A 23,700-nucleotide genomic window follows, 5' to 3' on the forward strand; every position below is an offset into this window, starting at 1 on the left:
TCAGGTTACCTTTTACAAGTAAAGTAAGATCCATTTTTAGAAAACTAAGTTATCTTTTAAGCATCAATTGTTCGCACTCGACCCGCAAATCATTTGTCTCGACTCTATAAGACGTCACCGTTTGATTTCAGAACGCGAGGTTTACGTGACTCGTAATGGAGACCAACCCCACACGGGAGCTAGCAAGGTAAGTCTTGTATACAAATCAGAGCCAGCAAACAGCCTTATCAAAGGGAAATAAATGGTATGTTTCATCAAACAACTGTTGACAACGCTTTTTGAAACATATCATTTGATTTCAGCATACATACTGCAAATGCATGAAACTCATATTATAAATTATTATGTTTATATATTATCATTTTTGTCGATAATTTTAACATGCATTCATTGACTGTTGACGTTTTTAGCGAGTCTACCCAAACAGTCTAAAAGACGGCTGAAAAACGAAGGCAATGGGTTTTGTAAAACATGCAGCTTGTGAATGAGACCTTTCTAAGAACTATTTGGTAGAACGGAAAAATATATTTTATCGTATATATATATACGCATATAATTAACAAAACAGGGCTTATTGTAAGCAGTTGTCATTGTGATTTGTATATACGGTTATTATGTACATCTTATAGCATATCTATGTATCAAACTCCCTATTTCTTCATGATCTGGTTGCGCCGTTTCAAAGTCACGCCGTCAATGTCGCCGTATTCACGCGTGTGTTGCTAAAATCGACTCAGTCAATTGTGTGTGCCCTACCGTATAAAAAGAAACGTAAAAATATCAAATGTCTAACCGTCCAATCGAAAAAAAAGGCATTGCTGATAACGAAGCATTTTATTTTTAAATGCATCAGGCATTTATTAGTCCCCACCCATGTAGCTGGAGGGCATAAAAAGTTTACCCCGGTCCGTCCGTGTGTCCGTCATTCTGTGTGCCCGGCATGTCATGTCTTTATATGAGCCCAAATAGGAATACCTTAAAAGTACTGAAGCAACGTCGATGACACTTGAATATATGGGGATTATGTATGCTATTTTAGTGTTTTCTTCACACACAAATGACGGTGGGTAATTAAAGATTACTATCTGGTTCCTGTGATAACTAAAAAGTACTCGAGCTAGGTTGATGCAACTTCGCATGTTTGCAGAGGGCCTTATGCCGACGTTATTTCATGTTTTTCGTCAGACATAATTTGTGGTTGCTACGGATACCGAAATACTTGAAAATTAGAATCTTCATCCTGCAATAACTAAGAAGTACTAAAACTAGGCATATAACATTTATGTAGATATTCTTCTTACTGCGACAACATGTCGTTGACTGGCGATAAAAGTTTGCATGCACGCATTTTTATCTCCAACACAATTTGCTGATTGCATATTCTGTCTAGCATTGTTCCTCCGTTGAAATGTTTTCATTTTCTGCAAAAAGACAAAATTTGTATTGATTGACGTGTGCGTTTATTTAAAGCTCCCATTACACAATCTTTAATTAAAGAACTTCGGCTTTAAGCCGATTGTCACAGAAAAACAGAAATTGCGTTGTCATAGCAGCAGACGAGCAGACTTTATTAAAAATACATCTCTGATAAAAGCTGCCTGGCTACGTCCTTACTCAGACAAATACTATCGGTTGCCATGTACATATGACATTATAATTTCCGGATATTAAGTACAATGCATGTAAAGGACTGACCATTTATATAAAGGGAGAGAAAATTAACAACAACAACAACACCGTAGTAGGTCTCCTATAGGCTAAAACAGTGCGGTTTGTTGTGTCTGTTGAAGGAAGTGATTTTAATAATAAAAAGAGCATATTTATTGATGGGGACTTTCATAAACTAAGCGTGCTTTCACTAGGTCCTTTCTTTATCGTAAGACAGTTTACACATTGGCACATTTTCTTATTTATTATGTTAAGTCTTGATTTACATCGTGATAAGTACACGTTGTATCTATAATTAAATTGTATGTATGTTCACGGACTTTTTATTGACATTCATTCATATCGCATCGTGCCAGATTCATCATTGCATTAAAAACGACAGTATTCAACTTACTTTTTAGATTCCTGACGTTTTGTTTGATGCGTCAGATGGCGCACTAGGAGATGATTTATCATGCTTATGGAAATGTAAAAAGGGGCGTCAAATCAGCACGCAATATTTAAACTATCTTTAAAATCAGGGTGTGTCGGAATTTGACATAATTATGTGATTCTATTTCCATCAAAACATGAGGAAATGGATGATTTATGCGATTTGATTGCATTTAACCTGTAAAAGAGGCCCCGTGAATTACAGTATTATTTCTTCATCGCTCTTCTCGTGATGCACTATGCATATCATACAACGCACACATGAATATGGTCGCCTTCTATCATTGATGTTTTAAGGGACTTAAACATAGTTTGACACAACTAAAATGTTAAAAAAAATGTCAACGATTCCAAAGGAAATCCCTGCATTATATCATAAAAAGAAACAGTTCACTTTTGATTACTAAACATGTTTAAAATATGTGTTCTTTTAACCCTTTCAGCGCTGGAACCGAATTTAAAGGCCTTTGCAAACAGTTTGGATCCAGATGAGACGCCACAGAACGTGGCGTCTTATCATGATCCAAACTGTTTGCTATTCTGATAGTATTCTTTAAAAAAATATCGAAGAAAATGCTAATTTTAGAAATTCAGCAGACGACATTTTAGCAGACGACAAATTTCCCAGCATGCAAAGGGTTAATAATAATCATCAGTCAAAATCAAATAATTATAATTTAGGGTTTGTAATGCTTTTCATCAATAATTTAGCAAAAATGTGCGTTATAAAATAGCAGTTTAACTGACATCCTTATTCAAAAGTTTGTGTGACGTAGTGAAAGCTGTTTAGATCTTGCTATTTAAGGTGCAGAATTATTTCCCATGGAAAAGCACTATCTTTTCCTTTATTCTTGTTCATGTTATTATTATTATTTAAAGCTATATATTACCTTATTATTTCATACACTTTTTTTACGAAATTGAGGACAAGTCCCTTTAAGAAAGTTATATTACATCTTCATTTCCGTTGATGCAGGATTGAACTACAAACAATGTATTATTTGTTATCACCTAGATGAGTCGAATATATTCACGTAACAAGTGAGCCATACATGTATAGTTACATTTTTGGAAATGTTTAATTCAAACATGTTCATGTTTGTTCACAAATACACTTGAATCGCTTTGTTTAGCAGTATTATATAAACCCCACCCCAATAGGTTGTTTATTGAAGATATCATATTAGAAGACCTATATGCCACACTGGTCAAACTCATTTCTAAGCACCTGCGCTTGTATGAGCATTATCACGCGGAAAAAAATATTGGACAAGTCCTCATCAATATATATAGATGAATGCCCTCTAGCAAAAACTTACTTCCTAAGTGTCGCTCATTTCCGTGGACCAGCTTATTAAAGCGTTTTTATTTGTAACTTACGCCGCTGTTCCATTTTGCTAGACATTAAGTGTCATCAAACTCGTGTAAATCAATTCTAACACATGCTCCAACATTATGTATAAATTATGGCCCAGTAGCAAAACAGACCCTAGTCTTTTTGGAACGCGAAATTTCTCTATCGATATAAATTTCCACTGCGTTTAATACTTCACGATTAAATACGTGCATTTGGAATACACTTCGGTCTTATAATGCAAAGCTTTGTTTCTCGGCGATAAAATGGGTCTTGTTTGACCAAAATATTTCATCCACCAATGTTATATATTTAAATGCATCACGCCGACCTGTTCGTAACCACAAAATATCAAAAGAATACGTTGAACAAAATCAGTTCCCTGTATGTTTAACATGATCGTAAAAACAACCAATCAAGAATGATCCATACATACAATCTTAGCAGAAACAGGAGGCGCTAGGCCCGCTTACCATGGCTGTTTCCCCGCTTACCATGGCTGTTTCCCCGCTTACCATGGCTGTTTCCCCGCTTAACATGGCTGTTTCCCCGCTTACCATGGCTGTTTCCCCGCTTACCATGGCTGTTTCCCCGCTTACCATGACTGTTTCCCCGCTTACCATGGCTGTTTCCCCGCTTACCATGACTGTTTCCCCGCTTACCATGGCTGTTTCCCCGCTTACCATGGCTGTTTCCCCGCTTACCATGACTGTTTCCCCGCTTACCATGGCTGTTTCCCCGCTTACCATGGCTGTTTCCCCGCTTACCATGGCTGTTTCCCCGCTTACCATGGCTGTTTCCAAAAAGGAGGGAAGGCCGTTACATATGAGCCGCGCTCTGAGAAAACCGGGTTAAGGCAAGTGTGTAAAGTGTCGTCCCAGATTAGCCTGTGCAGTCAACACAGGCTAATCAGGGAACACTTTCTTAGTAGACAGGAGTTTAATTTGAATGAAAAAATCTATAGAAGCGGAAAGTGTCTTCTCTTATTAGCCTGTACGGAGTTCAAACGGATACTCTTTACGCACATGTAAGGCTTGCCCTATATATTTCAGCTTGTTACATAATTATCACAGATAAGCGGAGTCATGGCTCTTTCTTGTTCGTCCATTTCAAAATATGTCTTTTTTGGACACGTGTGAGGTATTATCCAAACAGATTACCTCCATGGGTGATGTATCATCTACACATAACTTAAATGACTAGCATAATTAACATTAAAAATATACACCAATGTATGCTAATGGCGTTTGTAATGGCCAGCAAAATGTAGGGGGAAGGTAAACATAGACCATGCCACCTTTACCGTGAATTTATCTAGCCATTCAACAAGTCTTCTGAAGACACCATTACCATACGCGTATCTCCTTCGCGTACATATGTCCATAGTTTGAAACATCAACCGACACATTCCCCTATACATTAAGATTCAGAAGCCCGACGAATCCACTGATTACCCTAATTGCATCAAACTGTCAACTCCTTCCCGTACACAATGCTCGTTTTCTTGCAGCGGAACAACAACGAGTCCATCAGTGGCGCCAGTACGGGGGTGGTGGTGACGGTGGGTTTGGTGGCGGCACTCGTGTTCTTCGCTCTCGGCTTCCTCGCCTCCAGGTACTGGAGCAGGCGGCGGGAGAGAACCTTCAACGTGCTCGAGGTAAGACGACGTCAGGGCGTCGCAACGGAATACTGGTTGAAACGAGATGAAATAATTCAATTAAGGGTTGAATGAAACAATTATACGTTTGTATTTCAAAAAAGGATCAATCAAATAAGTTAAGTTCGAAGTCGTGGACAGTTTACCTAAGACAAACAAAAGGAGTGCTTTAACCTAAGACAAATACAATGAAGGAGCAATTAAATGTTTTGGATGGTTTTAAACTGATGAACGATGAATTAAAACATACGATAAGATAGCGAGTCTTATACATTAATATAGTTAGTCAGTAAGGCATAGCTACGTATGCATGGTTACATGTCACATATATCACTTATCGAAACAATGTATATGCATGTAATCTTAAAGAATATTGTACACTTTTTCTACTTAAAAGATATAACAGTTCAATTGCCTTTCATTTGATAAAAATCGACTCTCTAACAAAAAAAAGACAAATGCTGGCATTCAAGATTTATAGATTCAATAGCACAAGTTTGAATTTTATTATGTTTAAATGCATTTACTTTTTTATTGTCCCACTTCACTGTCGGTAAAGATTGTTATCAGCTTTACAATCTCCTTGTGAGCAATGACAGCGTTTATCTAGCGATTATAGCTGTATTAAAATATCAGTCTCTTTTTATTGTAACACGATTTAGTTTTGAGACAAACCATAGTGTTGGCTATAAAGATGTATCGTACTTGCTTATCATACAACATTTAAACGCCCAGTGTCTTGGTGGTATTCTCTTAGTTTGTGTTCGAACTCCCGCCACTGTTTTCCCACAGGCTGAAAGAAGGAACGGCGCTCCTGTGGAGTGCATCGAATTCAAGGACGAGACTACCTTTTCGCGGAAGAACCACTACGATGACATTAACGGGCAGACGGCCGCGAAATCACCACCCAACCCCACGAACGGGACTCCTCTAGTCCGGGAAAGCGTGCAACCCACACATGCACAGCCGCCCCCAACGATAGGTGAGTATGATGCGAATCAATATTCGACTAGCTTACTGGTTCATGGAACACCTCGATCCTGACTTTGTGCACATATAATCAACAAATGCACGAAGTAATACCTAAACCAATGTCTTACAATGCAGCACACTGTCTTCTAATATTTTGCCTTTTATTTGCACTTTTTTGTTCATGCAGGTTCTAAAATGGCTACTTTCTAATGATTATAAGCACGGACTAGCGGATTCGACATGCATAGAGTTACATGTATGTTTGTAACTAATAACTATATACGCTTAATTAACATTTTTTTCTTAAAAAGCTAAAATACTTACTATTACAAAACAATAGACAGTTAAGTACATTTACGTATTGTGAAAAAGCCAACACAAAGGAAACGCCAAAACAACTAAAACAATCCTGTAAATTTCAGTATTTTAAGTCACCGCTTAAAATCGTATTACATAAGGTTGCATTACACAGAATGTTTCGTCGACTGCAACACGCATTGGTTTGTAGTTACCCTCACGCACACACAGACAGACATAACAATTTCGTATGCTTACCTGATTCCAGTGGCACGTGATGGGGTGTGGGCGGGGTTTAGTATTTCACGAAACTCCTCCTCCGGATCCCTTATATTGCGTAAGTAAATGGTAACCGGAATGTCGTGACGGCACGCGGGTTTTGTTCGCTCACGCAGACGTCAAACGCAGACGACACATCCTGTACTCTCATGTTGTTGCATGTTGGTTTTACTATAATTCATGCTTTTCATGTACATGGATTTTATTTAAATATCCGGAGTTGAATGTTTACAAGTAACAAGTATTAAGTAAAACGAATAGATTCGTTTTGGTGATTTGATATACAGAATTGAATAGGAGATGGGAAATACATTAACGCATGCTTATTTTCGTTCAATATGCTGCTTTAATGGAAGCGCATATTTGGCAATAAAAACATTTTTTAAACAATAATTTTATATGGTTCAAGTTTCTATGTATCTCATATTAAATTAAGAATTCAAATGTATTAATCCGATCATTATTCTTCCATATCTTTTCATTAAAAGATTAGCATTAAGTTAGGTTCGGTATATTGTACTAGTGTTATTTCTTTTGTCTTAAATTTGTAACTGGTAACCGGTCTTTGACAGTAATGATATGTTCAACAATATATACGAGTTAAATGTAGTAATCATACTCAACCATATTATAATGTCACAATTAACATAATTTCTTTTTTTGCTTGTTTTATGCATGCCTTTTTTGAAAGGATCAAAGAAATTGCACGTTGGGATTAAACGGATGTTTATTCGGTGTTTAAAAATATCAGTCATTGTTTTACGGGTAAAAAGAATTGTATTTGGAATAATAATATCTCAATAATTATGGTATGAACAAGAGTTGAATAAATACAGTTTATCACATTTCTAAGATTCAAACTCGGCATCAAAATATTACACATGTATTTTGACTCTATGTAAATGAACCAAGTAGTTCCAAAATTACTGCTTACAAGAATTGGAAGCGCGCCCTTATGAACACACTTCTATCTTTGATTATCCAGTTCAGCGCGCCCTTATGAACGCCACTTCTACCTATGATTATCCAGTTCAGCGCGCCCTTATGAACACCACTTCTACCTATGATTATCCAGTTCAGCGCGCCCTTATGAACTACACTTCTACCTATGATTATCAAGTTCAGCGCGCCCTTATGAACTCCACTTCTACCTATGATTATCCAGTTCAGCGCGCCCTTATGAACACCACTTCTACCTATGATTATCCAGTTCAGCGCGCCCTTATGAACGCCACTTCTACCTATGATTATCAAGTTCAGCGCGCCCTTATGAACTCCACTTCTACCTATGATTATCAAGTTCAGCGCGCCCTTATGAACACCACTTCTACCTATGATTATCCAGTTCAGCGCGCCCGTATGAACTACACTTCTACCTATGATTATCAAGTTCAGCGCGCCCTTATGAACTCCACTTCTACCTATGATTATCCAGTTCAGCGTGCCCTTATGAACACAACTTTTAAGTTTGATTATCCAGTTCAGCGCGCCCTTATGAACTCCACTTCTACCTATGATTATCCAGTTCAGCGCGCCCTTATGAACTCCACTTCTTCCTATGATTATTTAGTTCAGCGCGCTCTTATGAACGCCACTTTTACCTATGATTATCAAGTTCAGCGCGCCCTTATGAACTCCACTTCTACCTATGATTATCCAGTTCAGCGCGCCCTTATGAACGCCGCTTCTACCTATGATTATCAAGTTCAGCTCGCCCTTATGAACTCCACTTCTACCTATGCTTATCAAGTTTAGCCTATGATTATCAAGTTCAGCGTGCCCTTATGAACACCACGTTTACCTATGATTATCCAGTTCAGCGCGCCCTTATGAACTCCACTTCTACCTATGATTATCAAGTTCAGCGCGCCCTTATGAACTCCACTTCTACCTATGATTATCAAGTTCAGCGCGCCCTTATGAACACCACTTCTACCTATGATTATCCAGTTCAGCGCGCCCTTATGAACTACACTTCTACCTATGATTATCAAGTTCAGCGCGCCCTTATGAACTCCACTTCTACCTATGATTATCAAGTTCAGCGCGCCCTTATGAACTCCACTTCTTCCTATGATTATTTAGTTCAGCGTGCCCTTATGAACTCCACTTCTACCTATGATTATCAAGTTCAGCGCGCCCTTATGAACTCCACTTCTACCTATGATTATCCAGTTCAGCGCGCCCTTATGAACGCCGCTTCTACCTATGATTATCAAGTTCAGCTCGCCCTTATGAACTCCACTTCTACCTATGCTTATCAAGTTCAGCCTATGATTATCAAGTTCAGCGTGCCCTTATGAACACCACGTTTACCTATGATTATCCAGTTCAGCGCGCCCTTATGAACTCCACTTCTACCTATGATTATCAAGTTCAGCGCGCCCTTATGAACTCCACTTCTACCTATGATTATCAAGTTCAGCGCGCCCTTATGAACACCACTTCTGCCTATGATTATCCAGTTCAGCGCGCCCTTATGAACTACACTTCTACCTATGATTATCAAGTTCAGCGCGCCCTTATGAACTCCACTTCTACCTATGATTATCCAGTTCAGCGTGCCCTTATGAGCACAACTTTTAAGTTTGATTATCTAGTTCAGCGCGCCCTTATGAACTCCACTTCTACCTATGATTATCCAGTTCAGCGCGCCCTTATGAACTCCACTTCTTCCTATGATTATTTAGTTCAGCGCGCTCTTATGAACGCCACTTCTTCCTATGATTATCAAGTTCAGCGCGCCCTTATGAACTCCACTTTTACCTATGATTATCAAGTTCAGCTCGCCCTTATGAACACCACTTCTACCTATGATTATCCAGTTCAGCGCGCCCTTATGAACTCCACTTCTACCTATGATTATCAAGTTCAGCGCGCCCTTATGAACTCCACGTCTACCTATGATTATCCAGTTCAGCGCGCCCTTATGAACTCCACTTCTACCTATGATTATCAAGTTCAGCGCGCCCTTATGAACTCCACGTCTACCTATGATTATCCAGTTCAGCGCGCCCTTATGAACTCCACTTCTACCTATGATTATCCAGTTCAGCGCGCCCTTATGAACACAACTTCTACCCATGATTATCTAGTTCCAAAACCCAAAACATGAGCAGTGCTTTTGGGAAACAAGACTTAAAGCATTTGCGTAAAGTGTCGTCCCCGATTAGCCTGTGATGAGAAGATAAGTCTTTACGGACTGCACTTTTCAATATGGGAAGATTCTTTACTCATTTGTATTGGGCCCAGTTTTCAAGAGCGTACCAAATTGCTGAAGTATTTATTTTTCATGATCGTTTTTCCGCTTGGTTGTAAACAATGTAAGCATTATGTTTTTTATCAATGTTTTCAACAAAGTTGACACTCCTGCATGGTTACCAAATTGAATTATAACCAGAGCCATGCAGCGTCAGACATGGGGTTTTCGGTATAATGTACGTGTGCATAGGCCAATTTCGACGCAATGTTTGATATAGCAAGCTTGAATGGAAATCTAATTTGTGATTGTGTTTGGGACATGTCGGGTCAAGGAACGGTAAAGGATACTTTAAATTAGAAAATAACTGTATTGCTCGATTACTTTCGTTTGGATGGAAGAATTTTTACAATTATTCAAATAAAAGTATATTAGATCTAAATAGTACAGCATGAAAACATGATGTCGTGTCGTTGCCACTTTTCTTGTTGGAATATAAAATAAATTCGTGGATGTTTTGAATGTTTTAAATAAAGCAAAAAAAAACGCACTGCAGTTGGAAACGATAAAAGTATAATTATCTCAAATTAATTATACTTATAACATATACAATGTATTTTTTAGGGGGGGGAAATTCGTTCACCATTGTTTCAGTTGCATTTAAGATTACTATAGTACGCAATTGCTTTATATTGTATAGTTACTAGTTATTGCAAATTATTAGCTTTTCTTTTTCTGAAACAAAATTAACAGTAAATCAATTTAAACAATTTTAACTTTACATGTGTAATGTATGTATGTAGAATTTTTTATGTGGTCTGAACCATTTATTTAAAAAATGGGTCTAGAAACTTACCACTTTGTAACAACATTAGTCTCTTTGTCTATACACAGTAAGACTTTATTTTGTTTGCTCAACATGTCGATCTCGGATGCCAAACGCAAAACTCCTGTTTATTTCCAGCTTGAACTATCGCCACAAACCTTATGCACCTGTAAAAATCATTTTGAGAACTTTGACAAAAGAACGTTATGCTTTTAGTACATAATACGATATGAATAACCATAAGATATGTCAATAATATAATGTCAGTAACAATATATGGCTAAGATAGGTAAGTTGCATAAAATACCATACTTATTTGTGGTGGACTATGGTTATTATCAGTGAACACATTGCAGATCACCTGAGTACAACAAGCACATTGTAATGCTTTGTGATTGCATTTTGTCCGTTGTTAGGCATCCGTCGTTAGCTTTTGAATTGTGAAAACTTTAGAAGCCACTGTATTTCCAAATCTTCGTCGGCAACATTTGTCCGTATGATATCTCGGCCGAATTAGAAACTGGGTTACTAAGTAGGTCAAAATCTAGGTGAGTTAATCAAATACTATATAAACATTGGTGATAACAATAATCGAAATCATATATAGGCCGAGTAATAAAAATTGCTACGGTTTGTTGAAAAAACATCACCAAGAGAAGGGGGCATTTTATTATTATTTGGCTATAGTAAAACGTCGAGGACTTTTAAAATGGTACTAATCTTGCCTAGGTATCATGAAACTTGCTCAAAACGTGTGTCCCTATGATATATCGGCCCCGGACACGAATGATCCTTGTCCGTTGCAAAACATGGCCGCACTATAGAGGTTACCATTATTTCCAATTGTTGTGATACTTAGTCATAACATTTCTCCCAATGATGTATCGACCGTTTTTGAAACTTTGTTGCTGGTGGTCACAAGGTCAAATGATAGAAAACTGATTTTGAACACTGTATAGGTCACACGTATTGTCCGATCTTAATGAAATTCGGTCGGAAATGTGTCCTGGCGATTTATCGATCAATGTCGTCGAAAGATTTCAAAAGTAAGGTAACAAGGTTTAACAACTACAAAAACGGTCTAGAAGCCACCTTTGTTGCTAAATGTCCATAAAACTTGGTAGAAACATTTGTAGTCTCTATAACGCTCAAAATCAACGGAAATTTCGTTTAGTATTTCGTAAAATAAAGTTAACACCTTAGCAATCAGTGTTCCTTATAGCAATAGCCAAAATTTCAACGCTAGATGTGGTATGATTACATAGATTTTTGTAGATACAAAATGCTCGTTTTTATTTATTTGTGGCCACAATTAATTCCCGCGAATATATCTATTCATACGACACAAGAACACCATTTTAGTGTTCATGTGTCGTATGAATAGATATGCAAAACAATAATAAAAACGAGCATTTTGTAATTACAAACATCTATTTTACCAGACCACATCTGACGTTGAAATTTCGGCAATTGCCATAAGGAACACTGACTTTTAATTGCTTAATTTTATTTAAAGAACGTTTGTACGAAATTTTCGTTGATTTTGAATAGTAATGTTACTTTAATGATACCTCAGTTAAAGTCAAAGTTGTGTCAAAAACTAGGTAACAGGGTCATGTTAACTTTATTTCCGATTTTTTATGAAACTTGTAAGAAAATGTGTACCGATGATTTTTCGGCGGAATTTAAAACTGGATTATGTAGACTAGGTCGCAGTATCGCTATGAAACAAGCGTTTGAACACTATTGAGGCCAATGTTTTTGTCCTATCTACACGAAACTCGTGTTTCTCTAAAATGTCTCAACTGGATAACGTGGTGTAAAAAACTTAAGTCACTAGGTTGAATTTTGAAACGCTCTTGAACACTCTCGTGGCCACTTTTATTGCTTAATATTCATGAAACTTGTTCTGAAAGTTGTTCTTAAGATTTCTCCGCCGACTTAGATACTTTTCCAGATAATTGTAAACAATGGCTGTCATAAGGCGAGACTTTTGTACTTATCTTATTACAGTAAAAACGTTCGTTTACCTTTGAAATTACATTGCTATCTCATTCATCATCAAACTTGGTAAGAATAATAAAACATGTGCTTTTATGTTGTTATGATACCTTGATAAATTTAGAGTTATTTTGGGTTGTTAACAAAACATAGCTGCCAGGTGTGAGGGAGTTTTATCTTTAAACCTAGTGAATACTATCTTCTCAGAAAAATGAGTTGATTTTGGTGTTTCAAGAGAGCGACTTAAACCTTTGGCTTCTTGCTAATGAAAATTAATCATTTAATTTCCAAAGTAAAACGTCTTCTAATAGAACAAGAAAGGTTTCTTTTTATTTTTGTTGGAAAATTTTGATAATAATTCAAATAACCACCCAGTTAACTCAATGGCCTTGATGTGTAAGAGAATATAGCCGATATGAAAGATATTTAAGTCTATTAGCAAGAGATTTTAGCCAATTTGCAAGAGAATGTAACCGATATTTAAGAGAATGTAGCCGATATGCAAGTGATTGTAGTCAATGCACAAGAGATTTAAGACAATATAATATAGCCGATATTCAAGCGATTTAAGCCGATACGCAAGTCATATGTGCCGATGTGCAATATAATATAGCCAATATGCAAGCGATTTAAGCCAATGTGCAAGAGATTTTAGCCGTTGTGCAAGTGTTCGTCTCCAAATTGAAAGAGATTGCATTATATATACAAGATATTGCCATTGTGCAAGAGTTTGTAGCCGCTTTGCAACATATTGAAGCCGATATGCAAGAGTTTGTTATCTTATGTGCAAGTGCATTGTGTTCATGTGCAAGAGTTTGTATGTGCAAGAGTTTTGTGTCTATGATGATGATGATGATGAGGAGGAGGAGGAGGAGGAGGAGGACGACGATTATGATGATGATGATGATGATGATGATGATGATGATGATGATGATGATGATGATGATGATGATGATGATGATGAAGACGACGACGACGACGATGATGATTATGATGTTAATGATGACGACTTCTCATCTAAATTAGTAGGTTACACGGATGACATTTATATCTTTGACAATTTGTATATTGATTTTAGTACATTATGACCAGTGGTATGCCCAGATGATATTATTTTTGTTTGTGATTCTGAACATATTGTAAACAAAGTCTCTTTAAATTGTAAATAATAATAAGGGGATAAATGCCTCTCTTACTCTCCTCTAAAGAGGGAGGACGATGAATCCCAATTATGAACCAAACCTAGAATCGTTGAATATTAACAATCAAAATGTATTATGTAGCGATCTGCCGTGGAAATATGTAGTCAATTTAGAAATGTATACAAGTTATTATGTAACTGTATGTATCATGTCTTTTACAATGTATTGACAATAACATAGTACAAGTATATTATTGCGTATTTTATACAACGAATTGCTTGGTGCATATTAACATTTATAAAAGCATGCGTCATCAAGACGTCGACGGCATCTGCATTTTATTGCAACTCGATAAATCCAGGGGCGAAGTCTGGTTGCAGATTGGAAAGGCTCTTTATGCATATACATTTATCAATTTCAGAACCGCAAGAACAGGAAACAGCCACGAGCAAATCGCCTGTCCGCCCACAGAGCGAAATACGGTACATAGATGATGAGGAGGTGGTGGAGACAGACCGACTGCTGCCGCCGCAGGCGTCTATCGAAAGTGACCATTCAGTTCAGAGACTCTCTGACGAGAAAGACCGAATGTTATTGTCGGACGGGACGCCTAACAACGGTGTGGGCAAGGCAAGCTGACTTGCGACCGTGACGAATTTAAAATCGTAACTTAATGATCATAATGTCATAAGGACTTTAACTGAGCTTTTGATGTACATCGTACATGGTTGCGATTTGATTTTGTGAGAAAATCCCTTGGCCTGGTTCTCTTCTGATTCCAATGGCAAACGCCTAATTTCATTTTGTCGTGTTAAAGGGACCGTCAACCACGAATGACGAAAAAATAAAGATCGTAAATACCGTATTTTTATACAATTATTAGTTTATATTGATTAAAATATCAAGACTGGTATTTTAAAGTACTTGAACAAAGTTTATATTTTCAGTGTATTCGGTAATAAAATTTCGCGATGTGAAATCGAAAGAACATCGCGAAAATAGGTGACACAACAATATATACACTATAAATAACGCAAGTAGATAAATCATTATATAAATAAAATATATACAATTCACGGCGCATGAACAATTTGCATTCCTGGGTTTACCACGTGACAATGATGATCAATCTTCTTGCGTTATTTATAGTCAATGGTAGATACCTGGTACACATACCCTGTAAAATTGTATTACCGAATATATGAAAATATGAAAACTTAACAACTTTTTTCAAGTAATGTAATATACCAGTCGTGATATTTTAATCAATATGAACTAATAATTGTAAAAAATATGGTATTTTAGAACTTTTATTTTTTCGTCATTCGTGGTTGACGGTCGCTTTAAGATTTAATTTCCTCTTATTCGTCAAGTCAGAACCGGCTACATTACATTCACTCTCGTTTTAATTTCTTGACTTTAAATTAATTACATTTGTTATGCTGTTTTTTATTTAAACTTCTGTCGGTCGCATATTCATTTCATTTCTCATAGAGCGTTTTGACCAGAATAGAGCTATTTATTTTCTCACCTTATTGCTTCGATTGTTTCTGTTTTTGAAGCCAACTTAGTATTTCGATATATGCGCTTCAGCCTATTTACACGGACAAGATCGGAATTATTGAGTATAATGTTATTATTTTGCTTTGTCCCATAATGGTATGCCCTGAATTACTTGTGCGTTGTGCTATCTTAAATATAAATATATTAACACACGCGTATAACTAATTTATTAAATTTAATTATCTGTGACATGTTAATGCCTTAAGTTATGTTAGTTATTAAAGCTAGTGATGGTTGCGTTGGTGTAGTTTAGCAGTTTTCGTGTTGCCACAAGTAATAATTCCATGTATTTTTATATTTATAGATTGGCATTTTAATATCATGATAACATAAAGTTTGAATACAAGAATGAAAGAAAACTAACAATGTCGTTACGGTATCTATTGTAACCGCTCCGACGGTATCTGTGTTCGTGCTATGTGTCTTTCTTGATGGCGCCGTAGAAAAATAAATGATGGGCATTGCCATTTAAGGCCACACTTTAATATATGTGCAAAAACAGTACGAATTAGTCAAGAAATAAACAAGAGCAACAGTTTGTAGCCAAGCTATGACATTTGAGAATTCGTTCTGACACCTAAACATCCTATAAGGCAATAACTATCGAAATATGGTGCGATGTGTAACGTCAAAACAGTGTAAGAACCGTCCTCTGGGACAAAGGGGTTTGATACATGTTCGTAAAGTGTTTTAGGTTACCTGAGCACAACGTGATCATAGTCAGCTGTTGTGATCTTCGTGTATCGTGCATCGTCCGTCTTGCTACTTCGAATTTTTCCATGTGAACATTTTAGTTGCCAAATTGACAAATCGACTTGAAAGTTGTTGAGAACATTTGTTGCCATGATATCTCAGACGAGTTCAAAGCTGGGACACTACGACTAAAAACTTGATAACAACGTCAAGTGAACGAAAATTAACGCAAATTTTAACAGTCTATTTGCAACATTTATTTTAAATCTTCATTAAAGTATAGATAACATGTGTCTCCGGCAAGGCAAAAACTGTGTCACTTTGGGTCAAAAGTAAATCACTAGGTCAATTTTAAAAATGATTGTGGGAACACTAGAAGCCGTAATACTTGCCAAATCTTTATTAAACATGAAACATGATGAGAACATTCGTCCTATTGCTTTCCTGACTCGGTTCACTACTGGGTTGTGTTGCCTAGGTTAACCCTTTGCATGCTGGAAAATTTGTAGTCTGCTTAAATGTCGTCTGCAGAATTTGTAAAATTAGCATTTTCTTAGAATTTTTTAAAGAATACTTTCAGAATAGCAAACAGTTTGGATCCTGATGAGACGCCACGTTCTGTGGCGTCTCATCTGGATCCAAACTGTTTGCAAAGGCCTTTAAAATTCGGTTCCAGCGCTTAAAGGGTTAAATTAGAAAGACGCTGCTACGAGTGCTACATTTTACTGTTGTAAATGAATTACCAAATTAAAACTTACTGTTATTTTCGTTCCGGGTATTATTCACTTAAAGGTCTTAACTAATGTTAAAAAATAAAGTAATTACAAAAAGGGCTTACTTAGTAAAATAATTGTAATTGCATATTTATAAACGTAAATCGCGCAACTTTAATATTATTCAGTACAGGCCGTTGTCGATCAAGGATAAAACAATAATACACCTTTATAGATAATCTTAAACCGAAATGTGCAATAGAATAAAATTAGTGTTTACATTTTACATACAATTATATGATTCTGCGATTTTGTTGCATATTCTTAATGTCTCATAATTTATACTTTCATGTTAAATGCCTGTATATTTAGAACCATATGCTTAGCTGTTTACAAAATTTGTCATTGTTTTTTTGTCCTTTTGCCACAATGTTTGTGCTTTGTTTGATTTATCATTCATTGATACACTGTAAATATATGTATACGGTGATAATATATGTGGTGGCAGATTGATATGAAAATATTTTTTGGAAATGTGTATGTATACGGAATAAATCTGGAATAAATATATGTGAATATTCCAAGACTTATATTTAATATAGCCTTTTCCAATTCAATGTATATGCTTACATGTCATTAATTGTATGTGTATAAAGTAAAATTATGTTCAATATAATTTTCAATACATTTTGACTACACATATCAATATAAAATAAAATAAATATAAAAGTATAGCCACACGCTAACCACATGTGGACAAATGCAAGAAGATAAAGCTTCAGATAATGTATTTAAGTGTTATATTTATTTTAAAGATTTTACAAAGATATATAACCAAACCGGAATATGAGTGTTGCAACACGTTTGTAGAAGTGGACTGTCTTAACTGGAAATAAACATACAGTATACCTCTACGCACACACTTCTTGAAGGTAGTTCTTTATATTCTTGCATTTGTCCACAGATGGTAAGCGAGTGACTATGATATTAATTGGTAAAAAATCATTTTGAATGAAAAATAATCAAATTATAACGAAAAATCAACTTCTTTGGAAAAAAATCACTATCAAATAACAAGGTATTCAACTCAAAATGACACAAAAATAGGGTGCATCGATTTGAAATTACTTCATCAATTGTGCAGCGATTTCTATGAACTCAATCTTATTAAACGCAGAAATGTATTTATTTTCTGGAAATTAAGATATCTTGCAATATTTAAACAAATACTGGGTCAAATTTTAATAAATAACACGACACACAACTCGCGTGCCATACTCCAACTCGTCGACGATCTGACCCGATTCAAGTATGAAATCTTCAGGGAGTTAAGACACTTCTTCGCGTTGGACCAATGAAATCGCTCGTTTGTTTAAAATGTCGGCCAGTTTAAATAAATGTAAACAAAGGTTCAAAAGGCGCTGGACATTTGGTTTTGATGCATAATGTAAATGCAAGAACGGTAAGAATGCTTTTTTTCATACGTTTATTAAATTATGGAACCGAGTTCTGTGAACTTTGCAGGGAAAATGCCCTTTACTCCGTGAAGATTTCAGTCTTGGATCGGGTCAGATTGATGACGAGTAGGTTACACGAGTTGTGTATCGTGTTATTCTTGAAATTTGACACATCATTTGTAAAAATATTGCAAGATATGTGAATGTTTGTACATGTTTTTACTTTTTGTCTATTCATGTCCACCGTTTGATTAACGACAATTCCAAAATAAATATCAACGGTATTGTAAATAAAACTCTTCCCGATTAATCACATGTTCCATTCCGAAAGCACGCAATTGGATGCCTTTAGTTTTAAAGCAAGTGACAACATTTTCATTGTTTGATCATTTGCTAAAACAGCTTTAAAATCTTAAATGTTCTCGAAGAAGTCTCAATTTGGATTTCTTGAATGATTAGCAAAGTAAACACAACAAGAAGCTTAGCATATCTAAATACCTGGTTAGTGAGGAGAGCAAATAAAGCACATTTAAAACGCTAATTAAAGACAACATACCATCCATAGCGTGCTATGTTTAAGACAGAAACATATGCGTTAGAATCGTAAAACTGTTCACATTTAAACATCGTTCTTAAATACCAACGCTTAATCCTAAGTATTGCTTTATTCTAAAGCAATCAGTCATTCTCATGTACATGTGTCCAAACAGATGTTTATGTAATTCTTCATCATGGTTTGTTCAAAACATTTTAAATGAACAGAATGGTGAAGTGCACCCAAAAACAACTATGAAAATAACGTGGAGCATGATGTATCAATATATTCCACCCACTGTTTGTTTATTCAAGCTCATGTTCTGATGGAACGATATCAATACCTACCCAGGTAAATCTGCATGGCGATTGGTATATACCGGCTAGTATGACTTGTAAACAATCTAATTTATATTTGTGCAAATAAACATTACCGGTAACCCATTTATGCCTAGTGGACTCTCCCATCCTTCTAAATTTGATCAATTTATTTCCAAAATTAGGGATGTCTAGTATATTTATTTCTATATTAAGAATATTTCTTACAAAAATTCCTGTAAGCAAACAACGCAGACCCTGATGAGACGCCGCATCATGCGGCGTCTCATCTGGGTCTACGCTGTTTTTCAAGGCATTTTTCTAGACTCTAGGCATAAATGTGTTAATTAAAATTTGTATTCATAATTGTAAAACTTGACTTTTTTCGTGTTTAGTACTAATACATTTGTAATTGTGTTCATCTATTGAAGTCTAATGTTTTGGAAAGCGCGTTTGACAAGTGTTGCGTGTCTTTTCAGAGAACAAATATATGTGATGTATCCAAGAAATGTGCATTTAGGGTATAATATCGTTGCATTATTAATTTGCTTAATAGTTTTCTGCGTTTGTTGGTATTTTGCTTATTTTTGGGCTACCTTATCAGAAGTATTTTCACTTTTCTGGTAAGTTTGTTATTTGATTATTGTTCGTCAGTAAAATGAAGGAAAGTTTGTCAGATATAGCTATGACAATTTCATATAATTCCATATGATTGTTTGACAGGAACACATAACTGTATCATATTTTGCCTATTTTATTTTTACGGCATACTCTACAATGCATGTATATGTATATAAATCATTACTACATATTTGGCATATATAACTATGAATTTTTACCAGGATTTATTTTGTTAATGTAATGCTATCTTTACGTTGATATTTGGTGATGTGTTAATCAAACATGCAAAGATTGTATAGATGTACATAATTGTGATTATGTGTGTATCATGTTTATCTTTGACCATGTCATATTGTTGTACGTTTAGATCATATTGAAAAATGTCAATGTCATATGTAAGTATGTATACAGTCATGGACGTTTTATCGCTATTATGGCATGTAGGCCATCACTTCATATCACTCATTAAAACAAATCATGTTTATTGTGTGTACATAAATTGAACCTCATATTTTAGTTTGACTTCAAATTCCAACATACTACGAGTGAATCTTTTATGTCTTAAAAACAAACACAATGAATAAAAACATGTTTTCTCATATTATGTAGTCCTGATAACTTAAGTGTTCTTGAAATGTTATAAATTGTTGATACTTAAATTATGATTGTAACGCAGTCGCGTTTGTCCAAAACTTGTGGAATGTGATTCGTAAACCGAGCTATGACCCTTAACCTTCTTACCCCTCTCCCCGCCTATATGGACAGTGTACTGTATATCTGAACGTGGGATACTCAGGACAGCAAAGGTGTCCGCCCTCCGCCAGATCTATGTGTTCATCGGATGTACAGCCCTACATGAAGCGATCATTTAGTGTATTGTAACCTCTATGTGTTCATCGGATGAATCTTGCGATTACCCCGCCCTGGAGCAAGTTAAGTTCTGGTGCCCGTCTTATCAAAGATCGTACGACATTCTCACCTTACGATGCAATTTTCGAAGCACCATAAATACGTAACCGTCACATTTATAATTACTTTTGTTGAACATTTCCATTCATTTTCAAAGAAACTGTCAAATAGCCTTTATATTTGAAACATACAGATCATAATCACATGTATTTTAAAATTACAAAATTCGATCGTAAGTTAACAGTGTCGTACGATCTTTGATAAGACGGACCCATCGTATCACAAATCTTACGACGTGATGCAGTTACGACTTAATTTGCAGTTGAAACAATATACAGATGCGTATGATTAGTTTGCCACTGAGATACGAGTATGTTCAATAAAACCGTGTATGCGTATATATGAAAGACGAGAAATGCGTATTCGAATATATTGGAAAAATGATTACGTCGACAGATAACAATTTTTGCAAAACATAGTAATACATACAGACCACATAAAAATCCACGCGCATTCCCATTTCGACTGAGTGTCTATCTGGGAAAACGGGGTTTTATGCATTTGCGTAAGTTGTCGTCCTATATTAGCGCGTGCAGCCCACACAGGCAAATCAGAGACGGACACGTCTTGAATAATCTGATTTTTTGCAAAAAGAACTTCCTTTAAACGAACAATACAATAAACGCGGGAAATGTTGTTCCTGTTTACCCTCGTTTTCCCAAAGCGAGGCTTTATTATAATTAGATACATATCCACTTACAGAAGACATATGTTCATTGCGCAAAAGAGGCGTTCTAGTCACAGGAGATCCTGTGTTCGATTGTACCTCAACACGCCCTTGGTCGATACGTCCTTTCAAAATTTAGACGCTAATGTGTACATTCGCAATGCTTTAAAGGCATGGTTGAAGGGATGGAGAGGCCGGTATGGTATTATATGTCTATTTTAAAATGTTCCCTTTCGTTAACCGCGCACCATTAGATCTAAAAAACGTTACACAAAAATGTGGTTTATCCTTATTCTCCTGTGTGCTGAGTTTCTGCGTATTGTTCAACTTTCTGTTGGAAAATGAAGATGCATTTAAATTTCGACTAAACACTTTATTTGCTTCAAGTTACATTAACGACTTTGTTTATTCGTTTAAACACAACAAGCAACTTCATTTTTATTCTACTTGTGGTTGCATGAATCATATTGTTTACGGCTGTGGTTTTTACAACTCAAATCGTGCTGTTTTAAGGAACCGTTTATTCAAATGGGCGATAAAGTCTTCGTGTCCCACACGCTTTGTTGCAAAATTTGTTTATTTTCAAGACTTTATCAGTGCAGTAACATGCAACACTCGACTAAATTAAACTGGGTGCTTGGGTATTGTGTTTTATATACCATCGACTCAAAGAATATCAGAAATGAAAGAGAAAACAATCCTCTAGATATCGCATGTAATTCATTTTTATTAAATAATTTTATTTGTCTTTCATACCAACAAACGACGCACTTATTGTGAATATTTCATCGCTACTATCGGCCTTTTTGTGGTTTGACCTGGTCAAACATAGCAAACAGTGAAAAAAACATGTTTTGAAGACATACCTAAGCTATCGATTCCTAACTTAGTGATATATACAATGTAGCATTCAAATATAACTTTGTGATAGGCTAAATACAATGTATCGATCAAAAATGACTTTGTGATAGGCTAAATACAATGTATCAATCAAATAAAACATGTAATTTGCTAAATACAATGTATCAATCAAATAAAACATGTGATTGGCTTAATACAAGGTATCAATCAAATATAACACGTGATTGGCTTTATACAATTTACCAATCAAATATAGCATGCGATTGGCTTAATACAAGGTATCAATCAAATATTACATATTATTGGTTTAATACAATGTATCAATCAAATATGACATGTGATTGACTGAATACAAGGTATCAATCAAATATATCATGTGATTGGCTTAATACAATGTATCAATCAAATATAACTTTTTGATTGGCTAAATACAATCTATCAATCGAATGTAACATGTATTAGGCTAAATACAATGTATAATCCAATATATCGTTGTGATCGGCTAAATACAATGTATCAATCAAATATAACATGTGATTGACTTAATACAATGTATCAATCAAATGTAACATGTGATTGGCTTAATAAAACGTATCAATCAAATATAACATGTGATTGGCTTAATAAAACGTATCAATCAAATATAACATGTGATTGGCTTAATAAAACATATCAATCAAATATAACATGTGGTTGACTTAATACAATGTATCAATCAAATATAACATGTGATTGACTTAATACAATGTATCAATCAAAAATAACATGTGATTGGCTTAATAAAACGTATCAATCAAATATAACATGTGATTGGCTTAATACAAAGTATCAATCAAATATCCTGTTGACAGCATGTCTCCAACGCAGCACGCATTTTCACTCGGGTCTTTAATGTGATATGGTACTTCCATTCGGATTCCATTATTGTATGTACTTCGTTTAATATAAGCATAATATATATGTTATCGTCTTATTCCGATAAGCCCTGTTTATGAACAAGTTTCAAAAGTGTGAGTTCTTTTTTGTCGAAGCGCTTGTTTGTGAGGCACACACTAGTACCCTGACCTCTTGTTTGTGAGGCACAAATTATTACCATGACCTCTTGTTTGTGAGGCACACACTAGTACCATGACCTCTTGTTTGTGAGGCACACACTAGTACCATGACCTCTTGTTTGTGAGGCACACACAAGTACCATGACCTCTTGTTTGTGAGGCACAAACTAGTACCATGACCTCTTGTTTGTGAGGCTCACACTAGTACCATGACCTCTTGTTTGTGAGGCACACACTAGTACCACGACCTCTTGTTTGTGAGGCACACACTAGTACCATGACCTCTTGTTTGTGGGGCACAAACTAGTACCATGACCTCTTGTTTGTGGGGCACACACTAGTACCATGACCTCTTGTTTGTGAGGCACACACTTGTACCGTGACCTCTTGTTTTTGAGGCACACACTAGTACCATGACCTCT

The 23,700-nt window shown here is 35.8% G+C and overlaps 1 protein-coding gene across 1 annotated transcript in view; it reads left to right on the forward strand.

Annotated features, from left to right (window-relative positions):
- The window catches only part of LOC127833965 (uncharacterized), a 79,027-nt gene extending 58,700 nt beyond the window's left edge, over positions 1-20,327 (forward strand). Inside the window, exons 3-6 of the mRNA XM_052359487.1 lie at positions 132-187; positions 4,965-5,111; positions 5,904-6,093; positions 14,249-20,327. Coding sequence (XP_052215447.1) covers positions 132-187; positions 4,965-5,111; positions 5,904-6,093; positions 14,249-14,466 — 611 coding nt within the window. The 3' untranslated portion in view covers positions 14,467-20,327. The remainder of the gene's footprint in view (positions 1-131; positions 188-4,964; positions 5,112-5,903; positions 6,094-14,248) is intronic.
- The last annotated feature ends 3,373 nt before the right edge of the window (positions 20,328-23,700 follow it).

Source organism: Dreissena polymorpha, chromosome 1 (assembly GCF_020536995.1).
Source record: "Dreissena polymorpha isolate Duluth1 chromosome 1, UMN_Dpol_1.0, whole genome shotgun sequence".
Lineage (NCBI taxonomy): Eukaryota > Metazoa > Mollusca > Bivalvia > Myida > Dreissenidae > Dreissena > Dreissena polymorpha.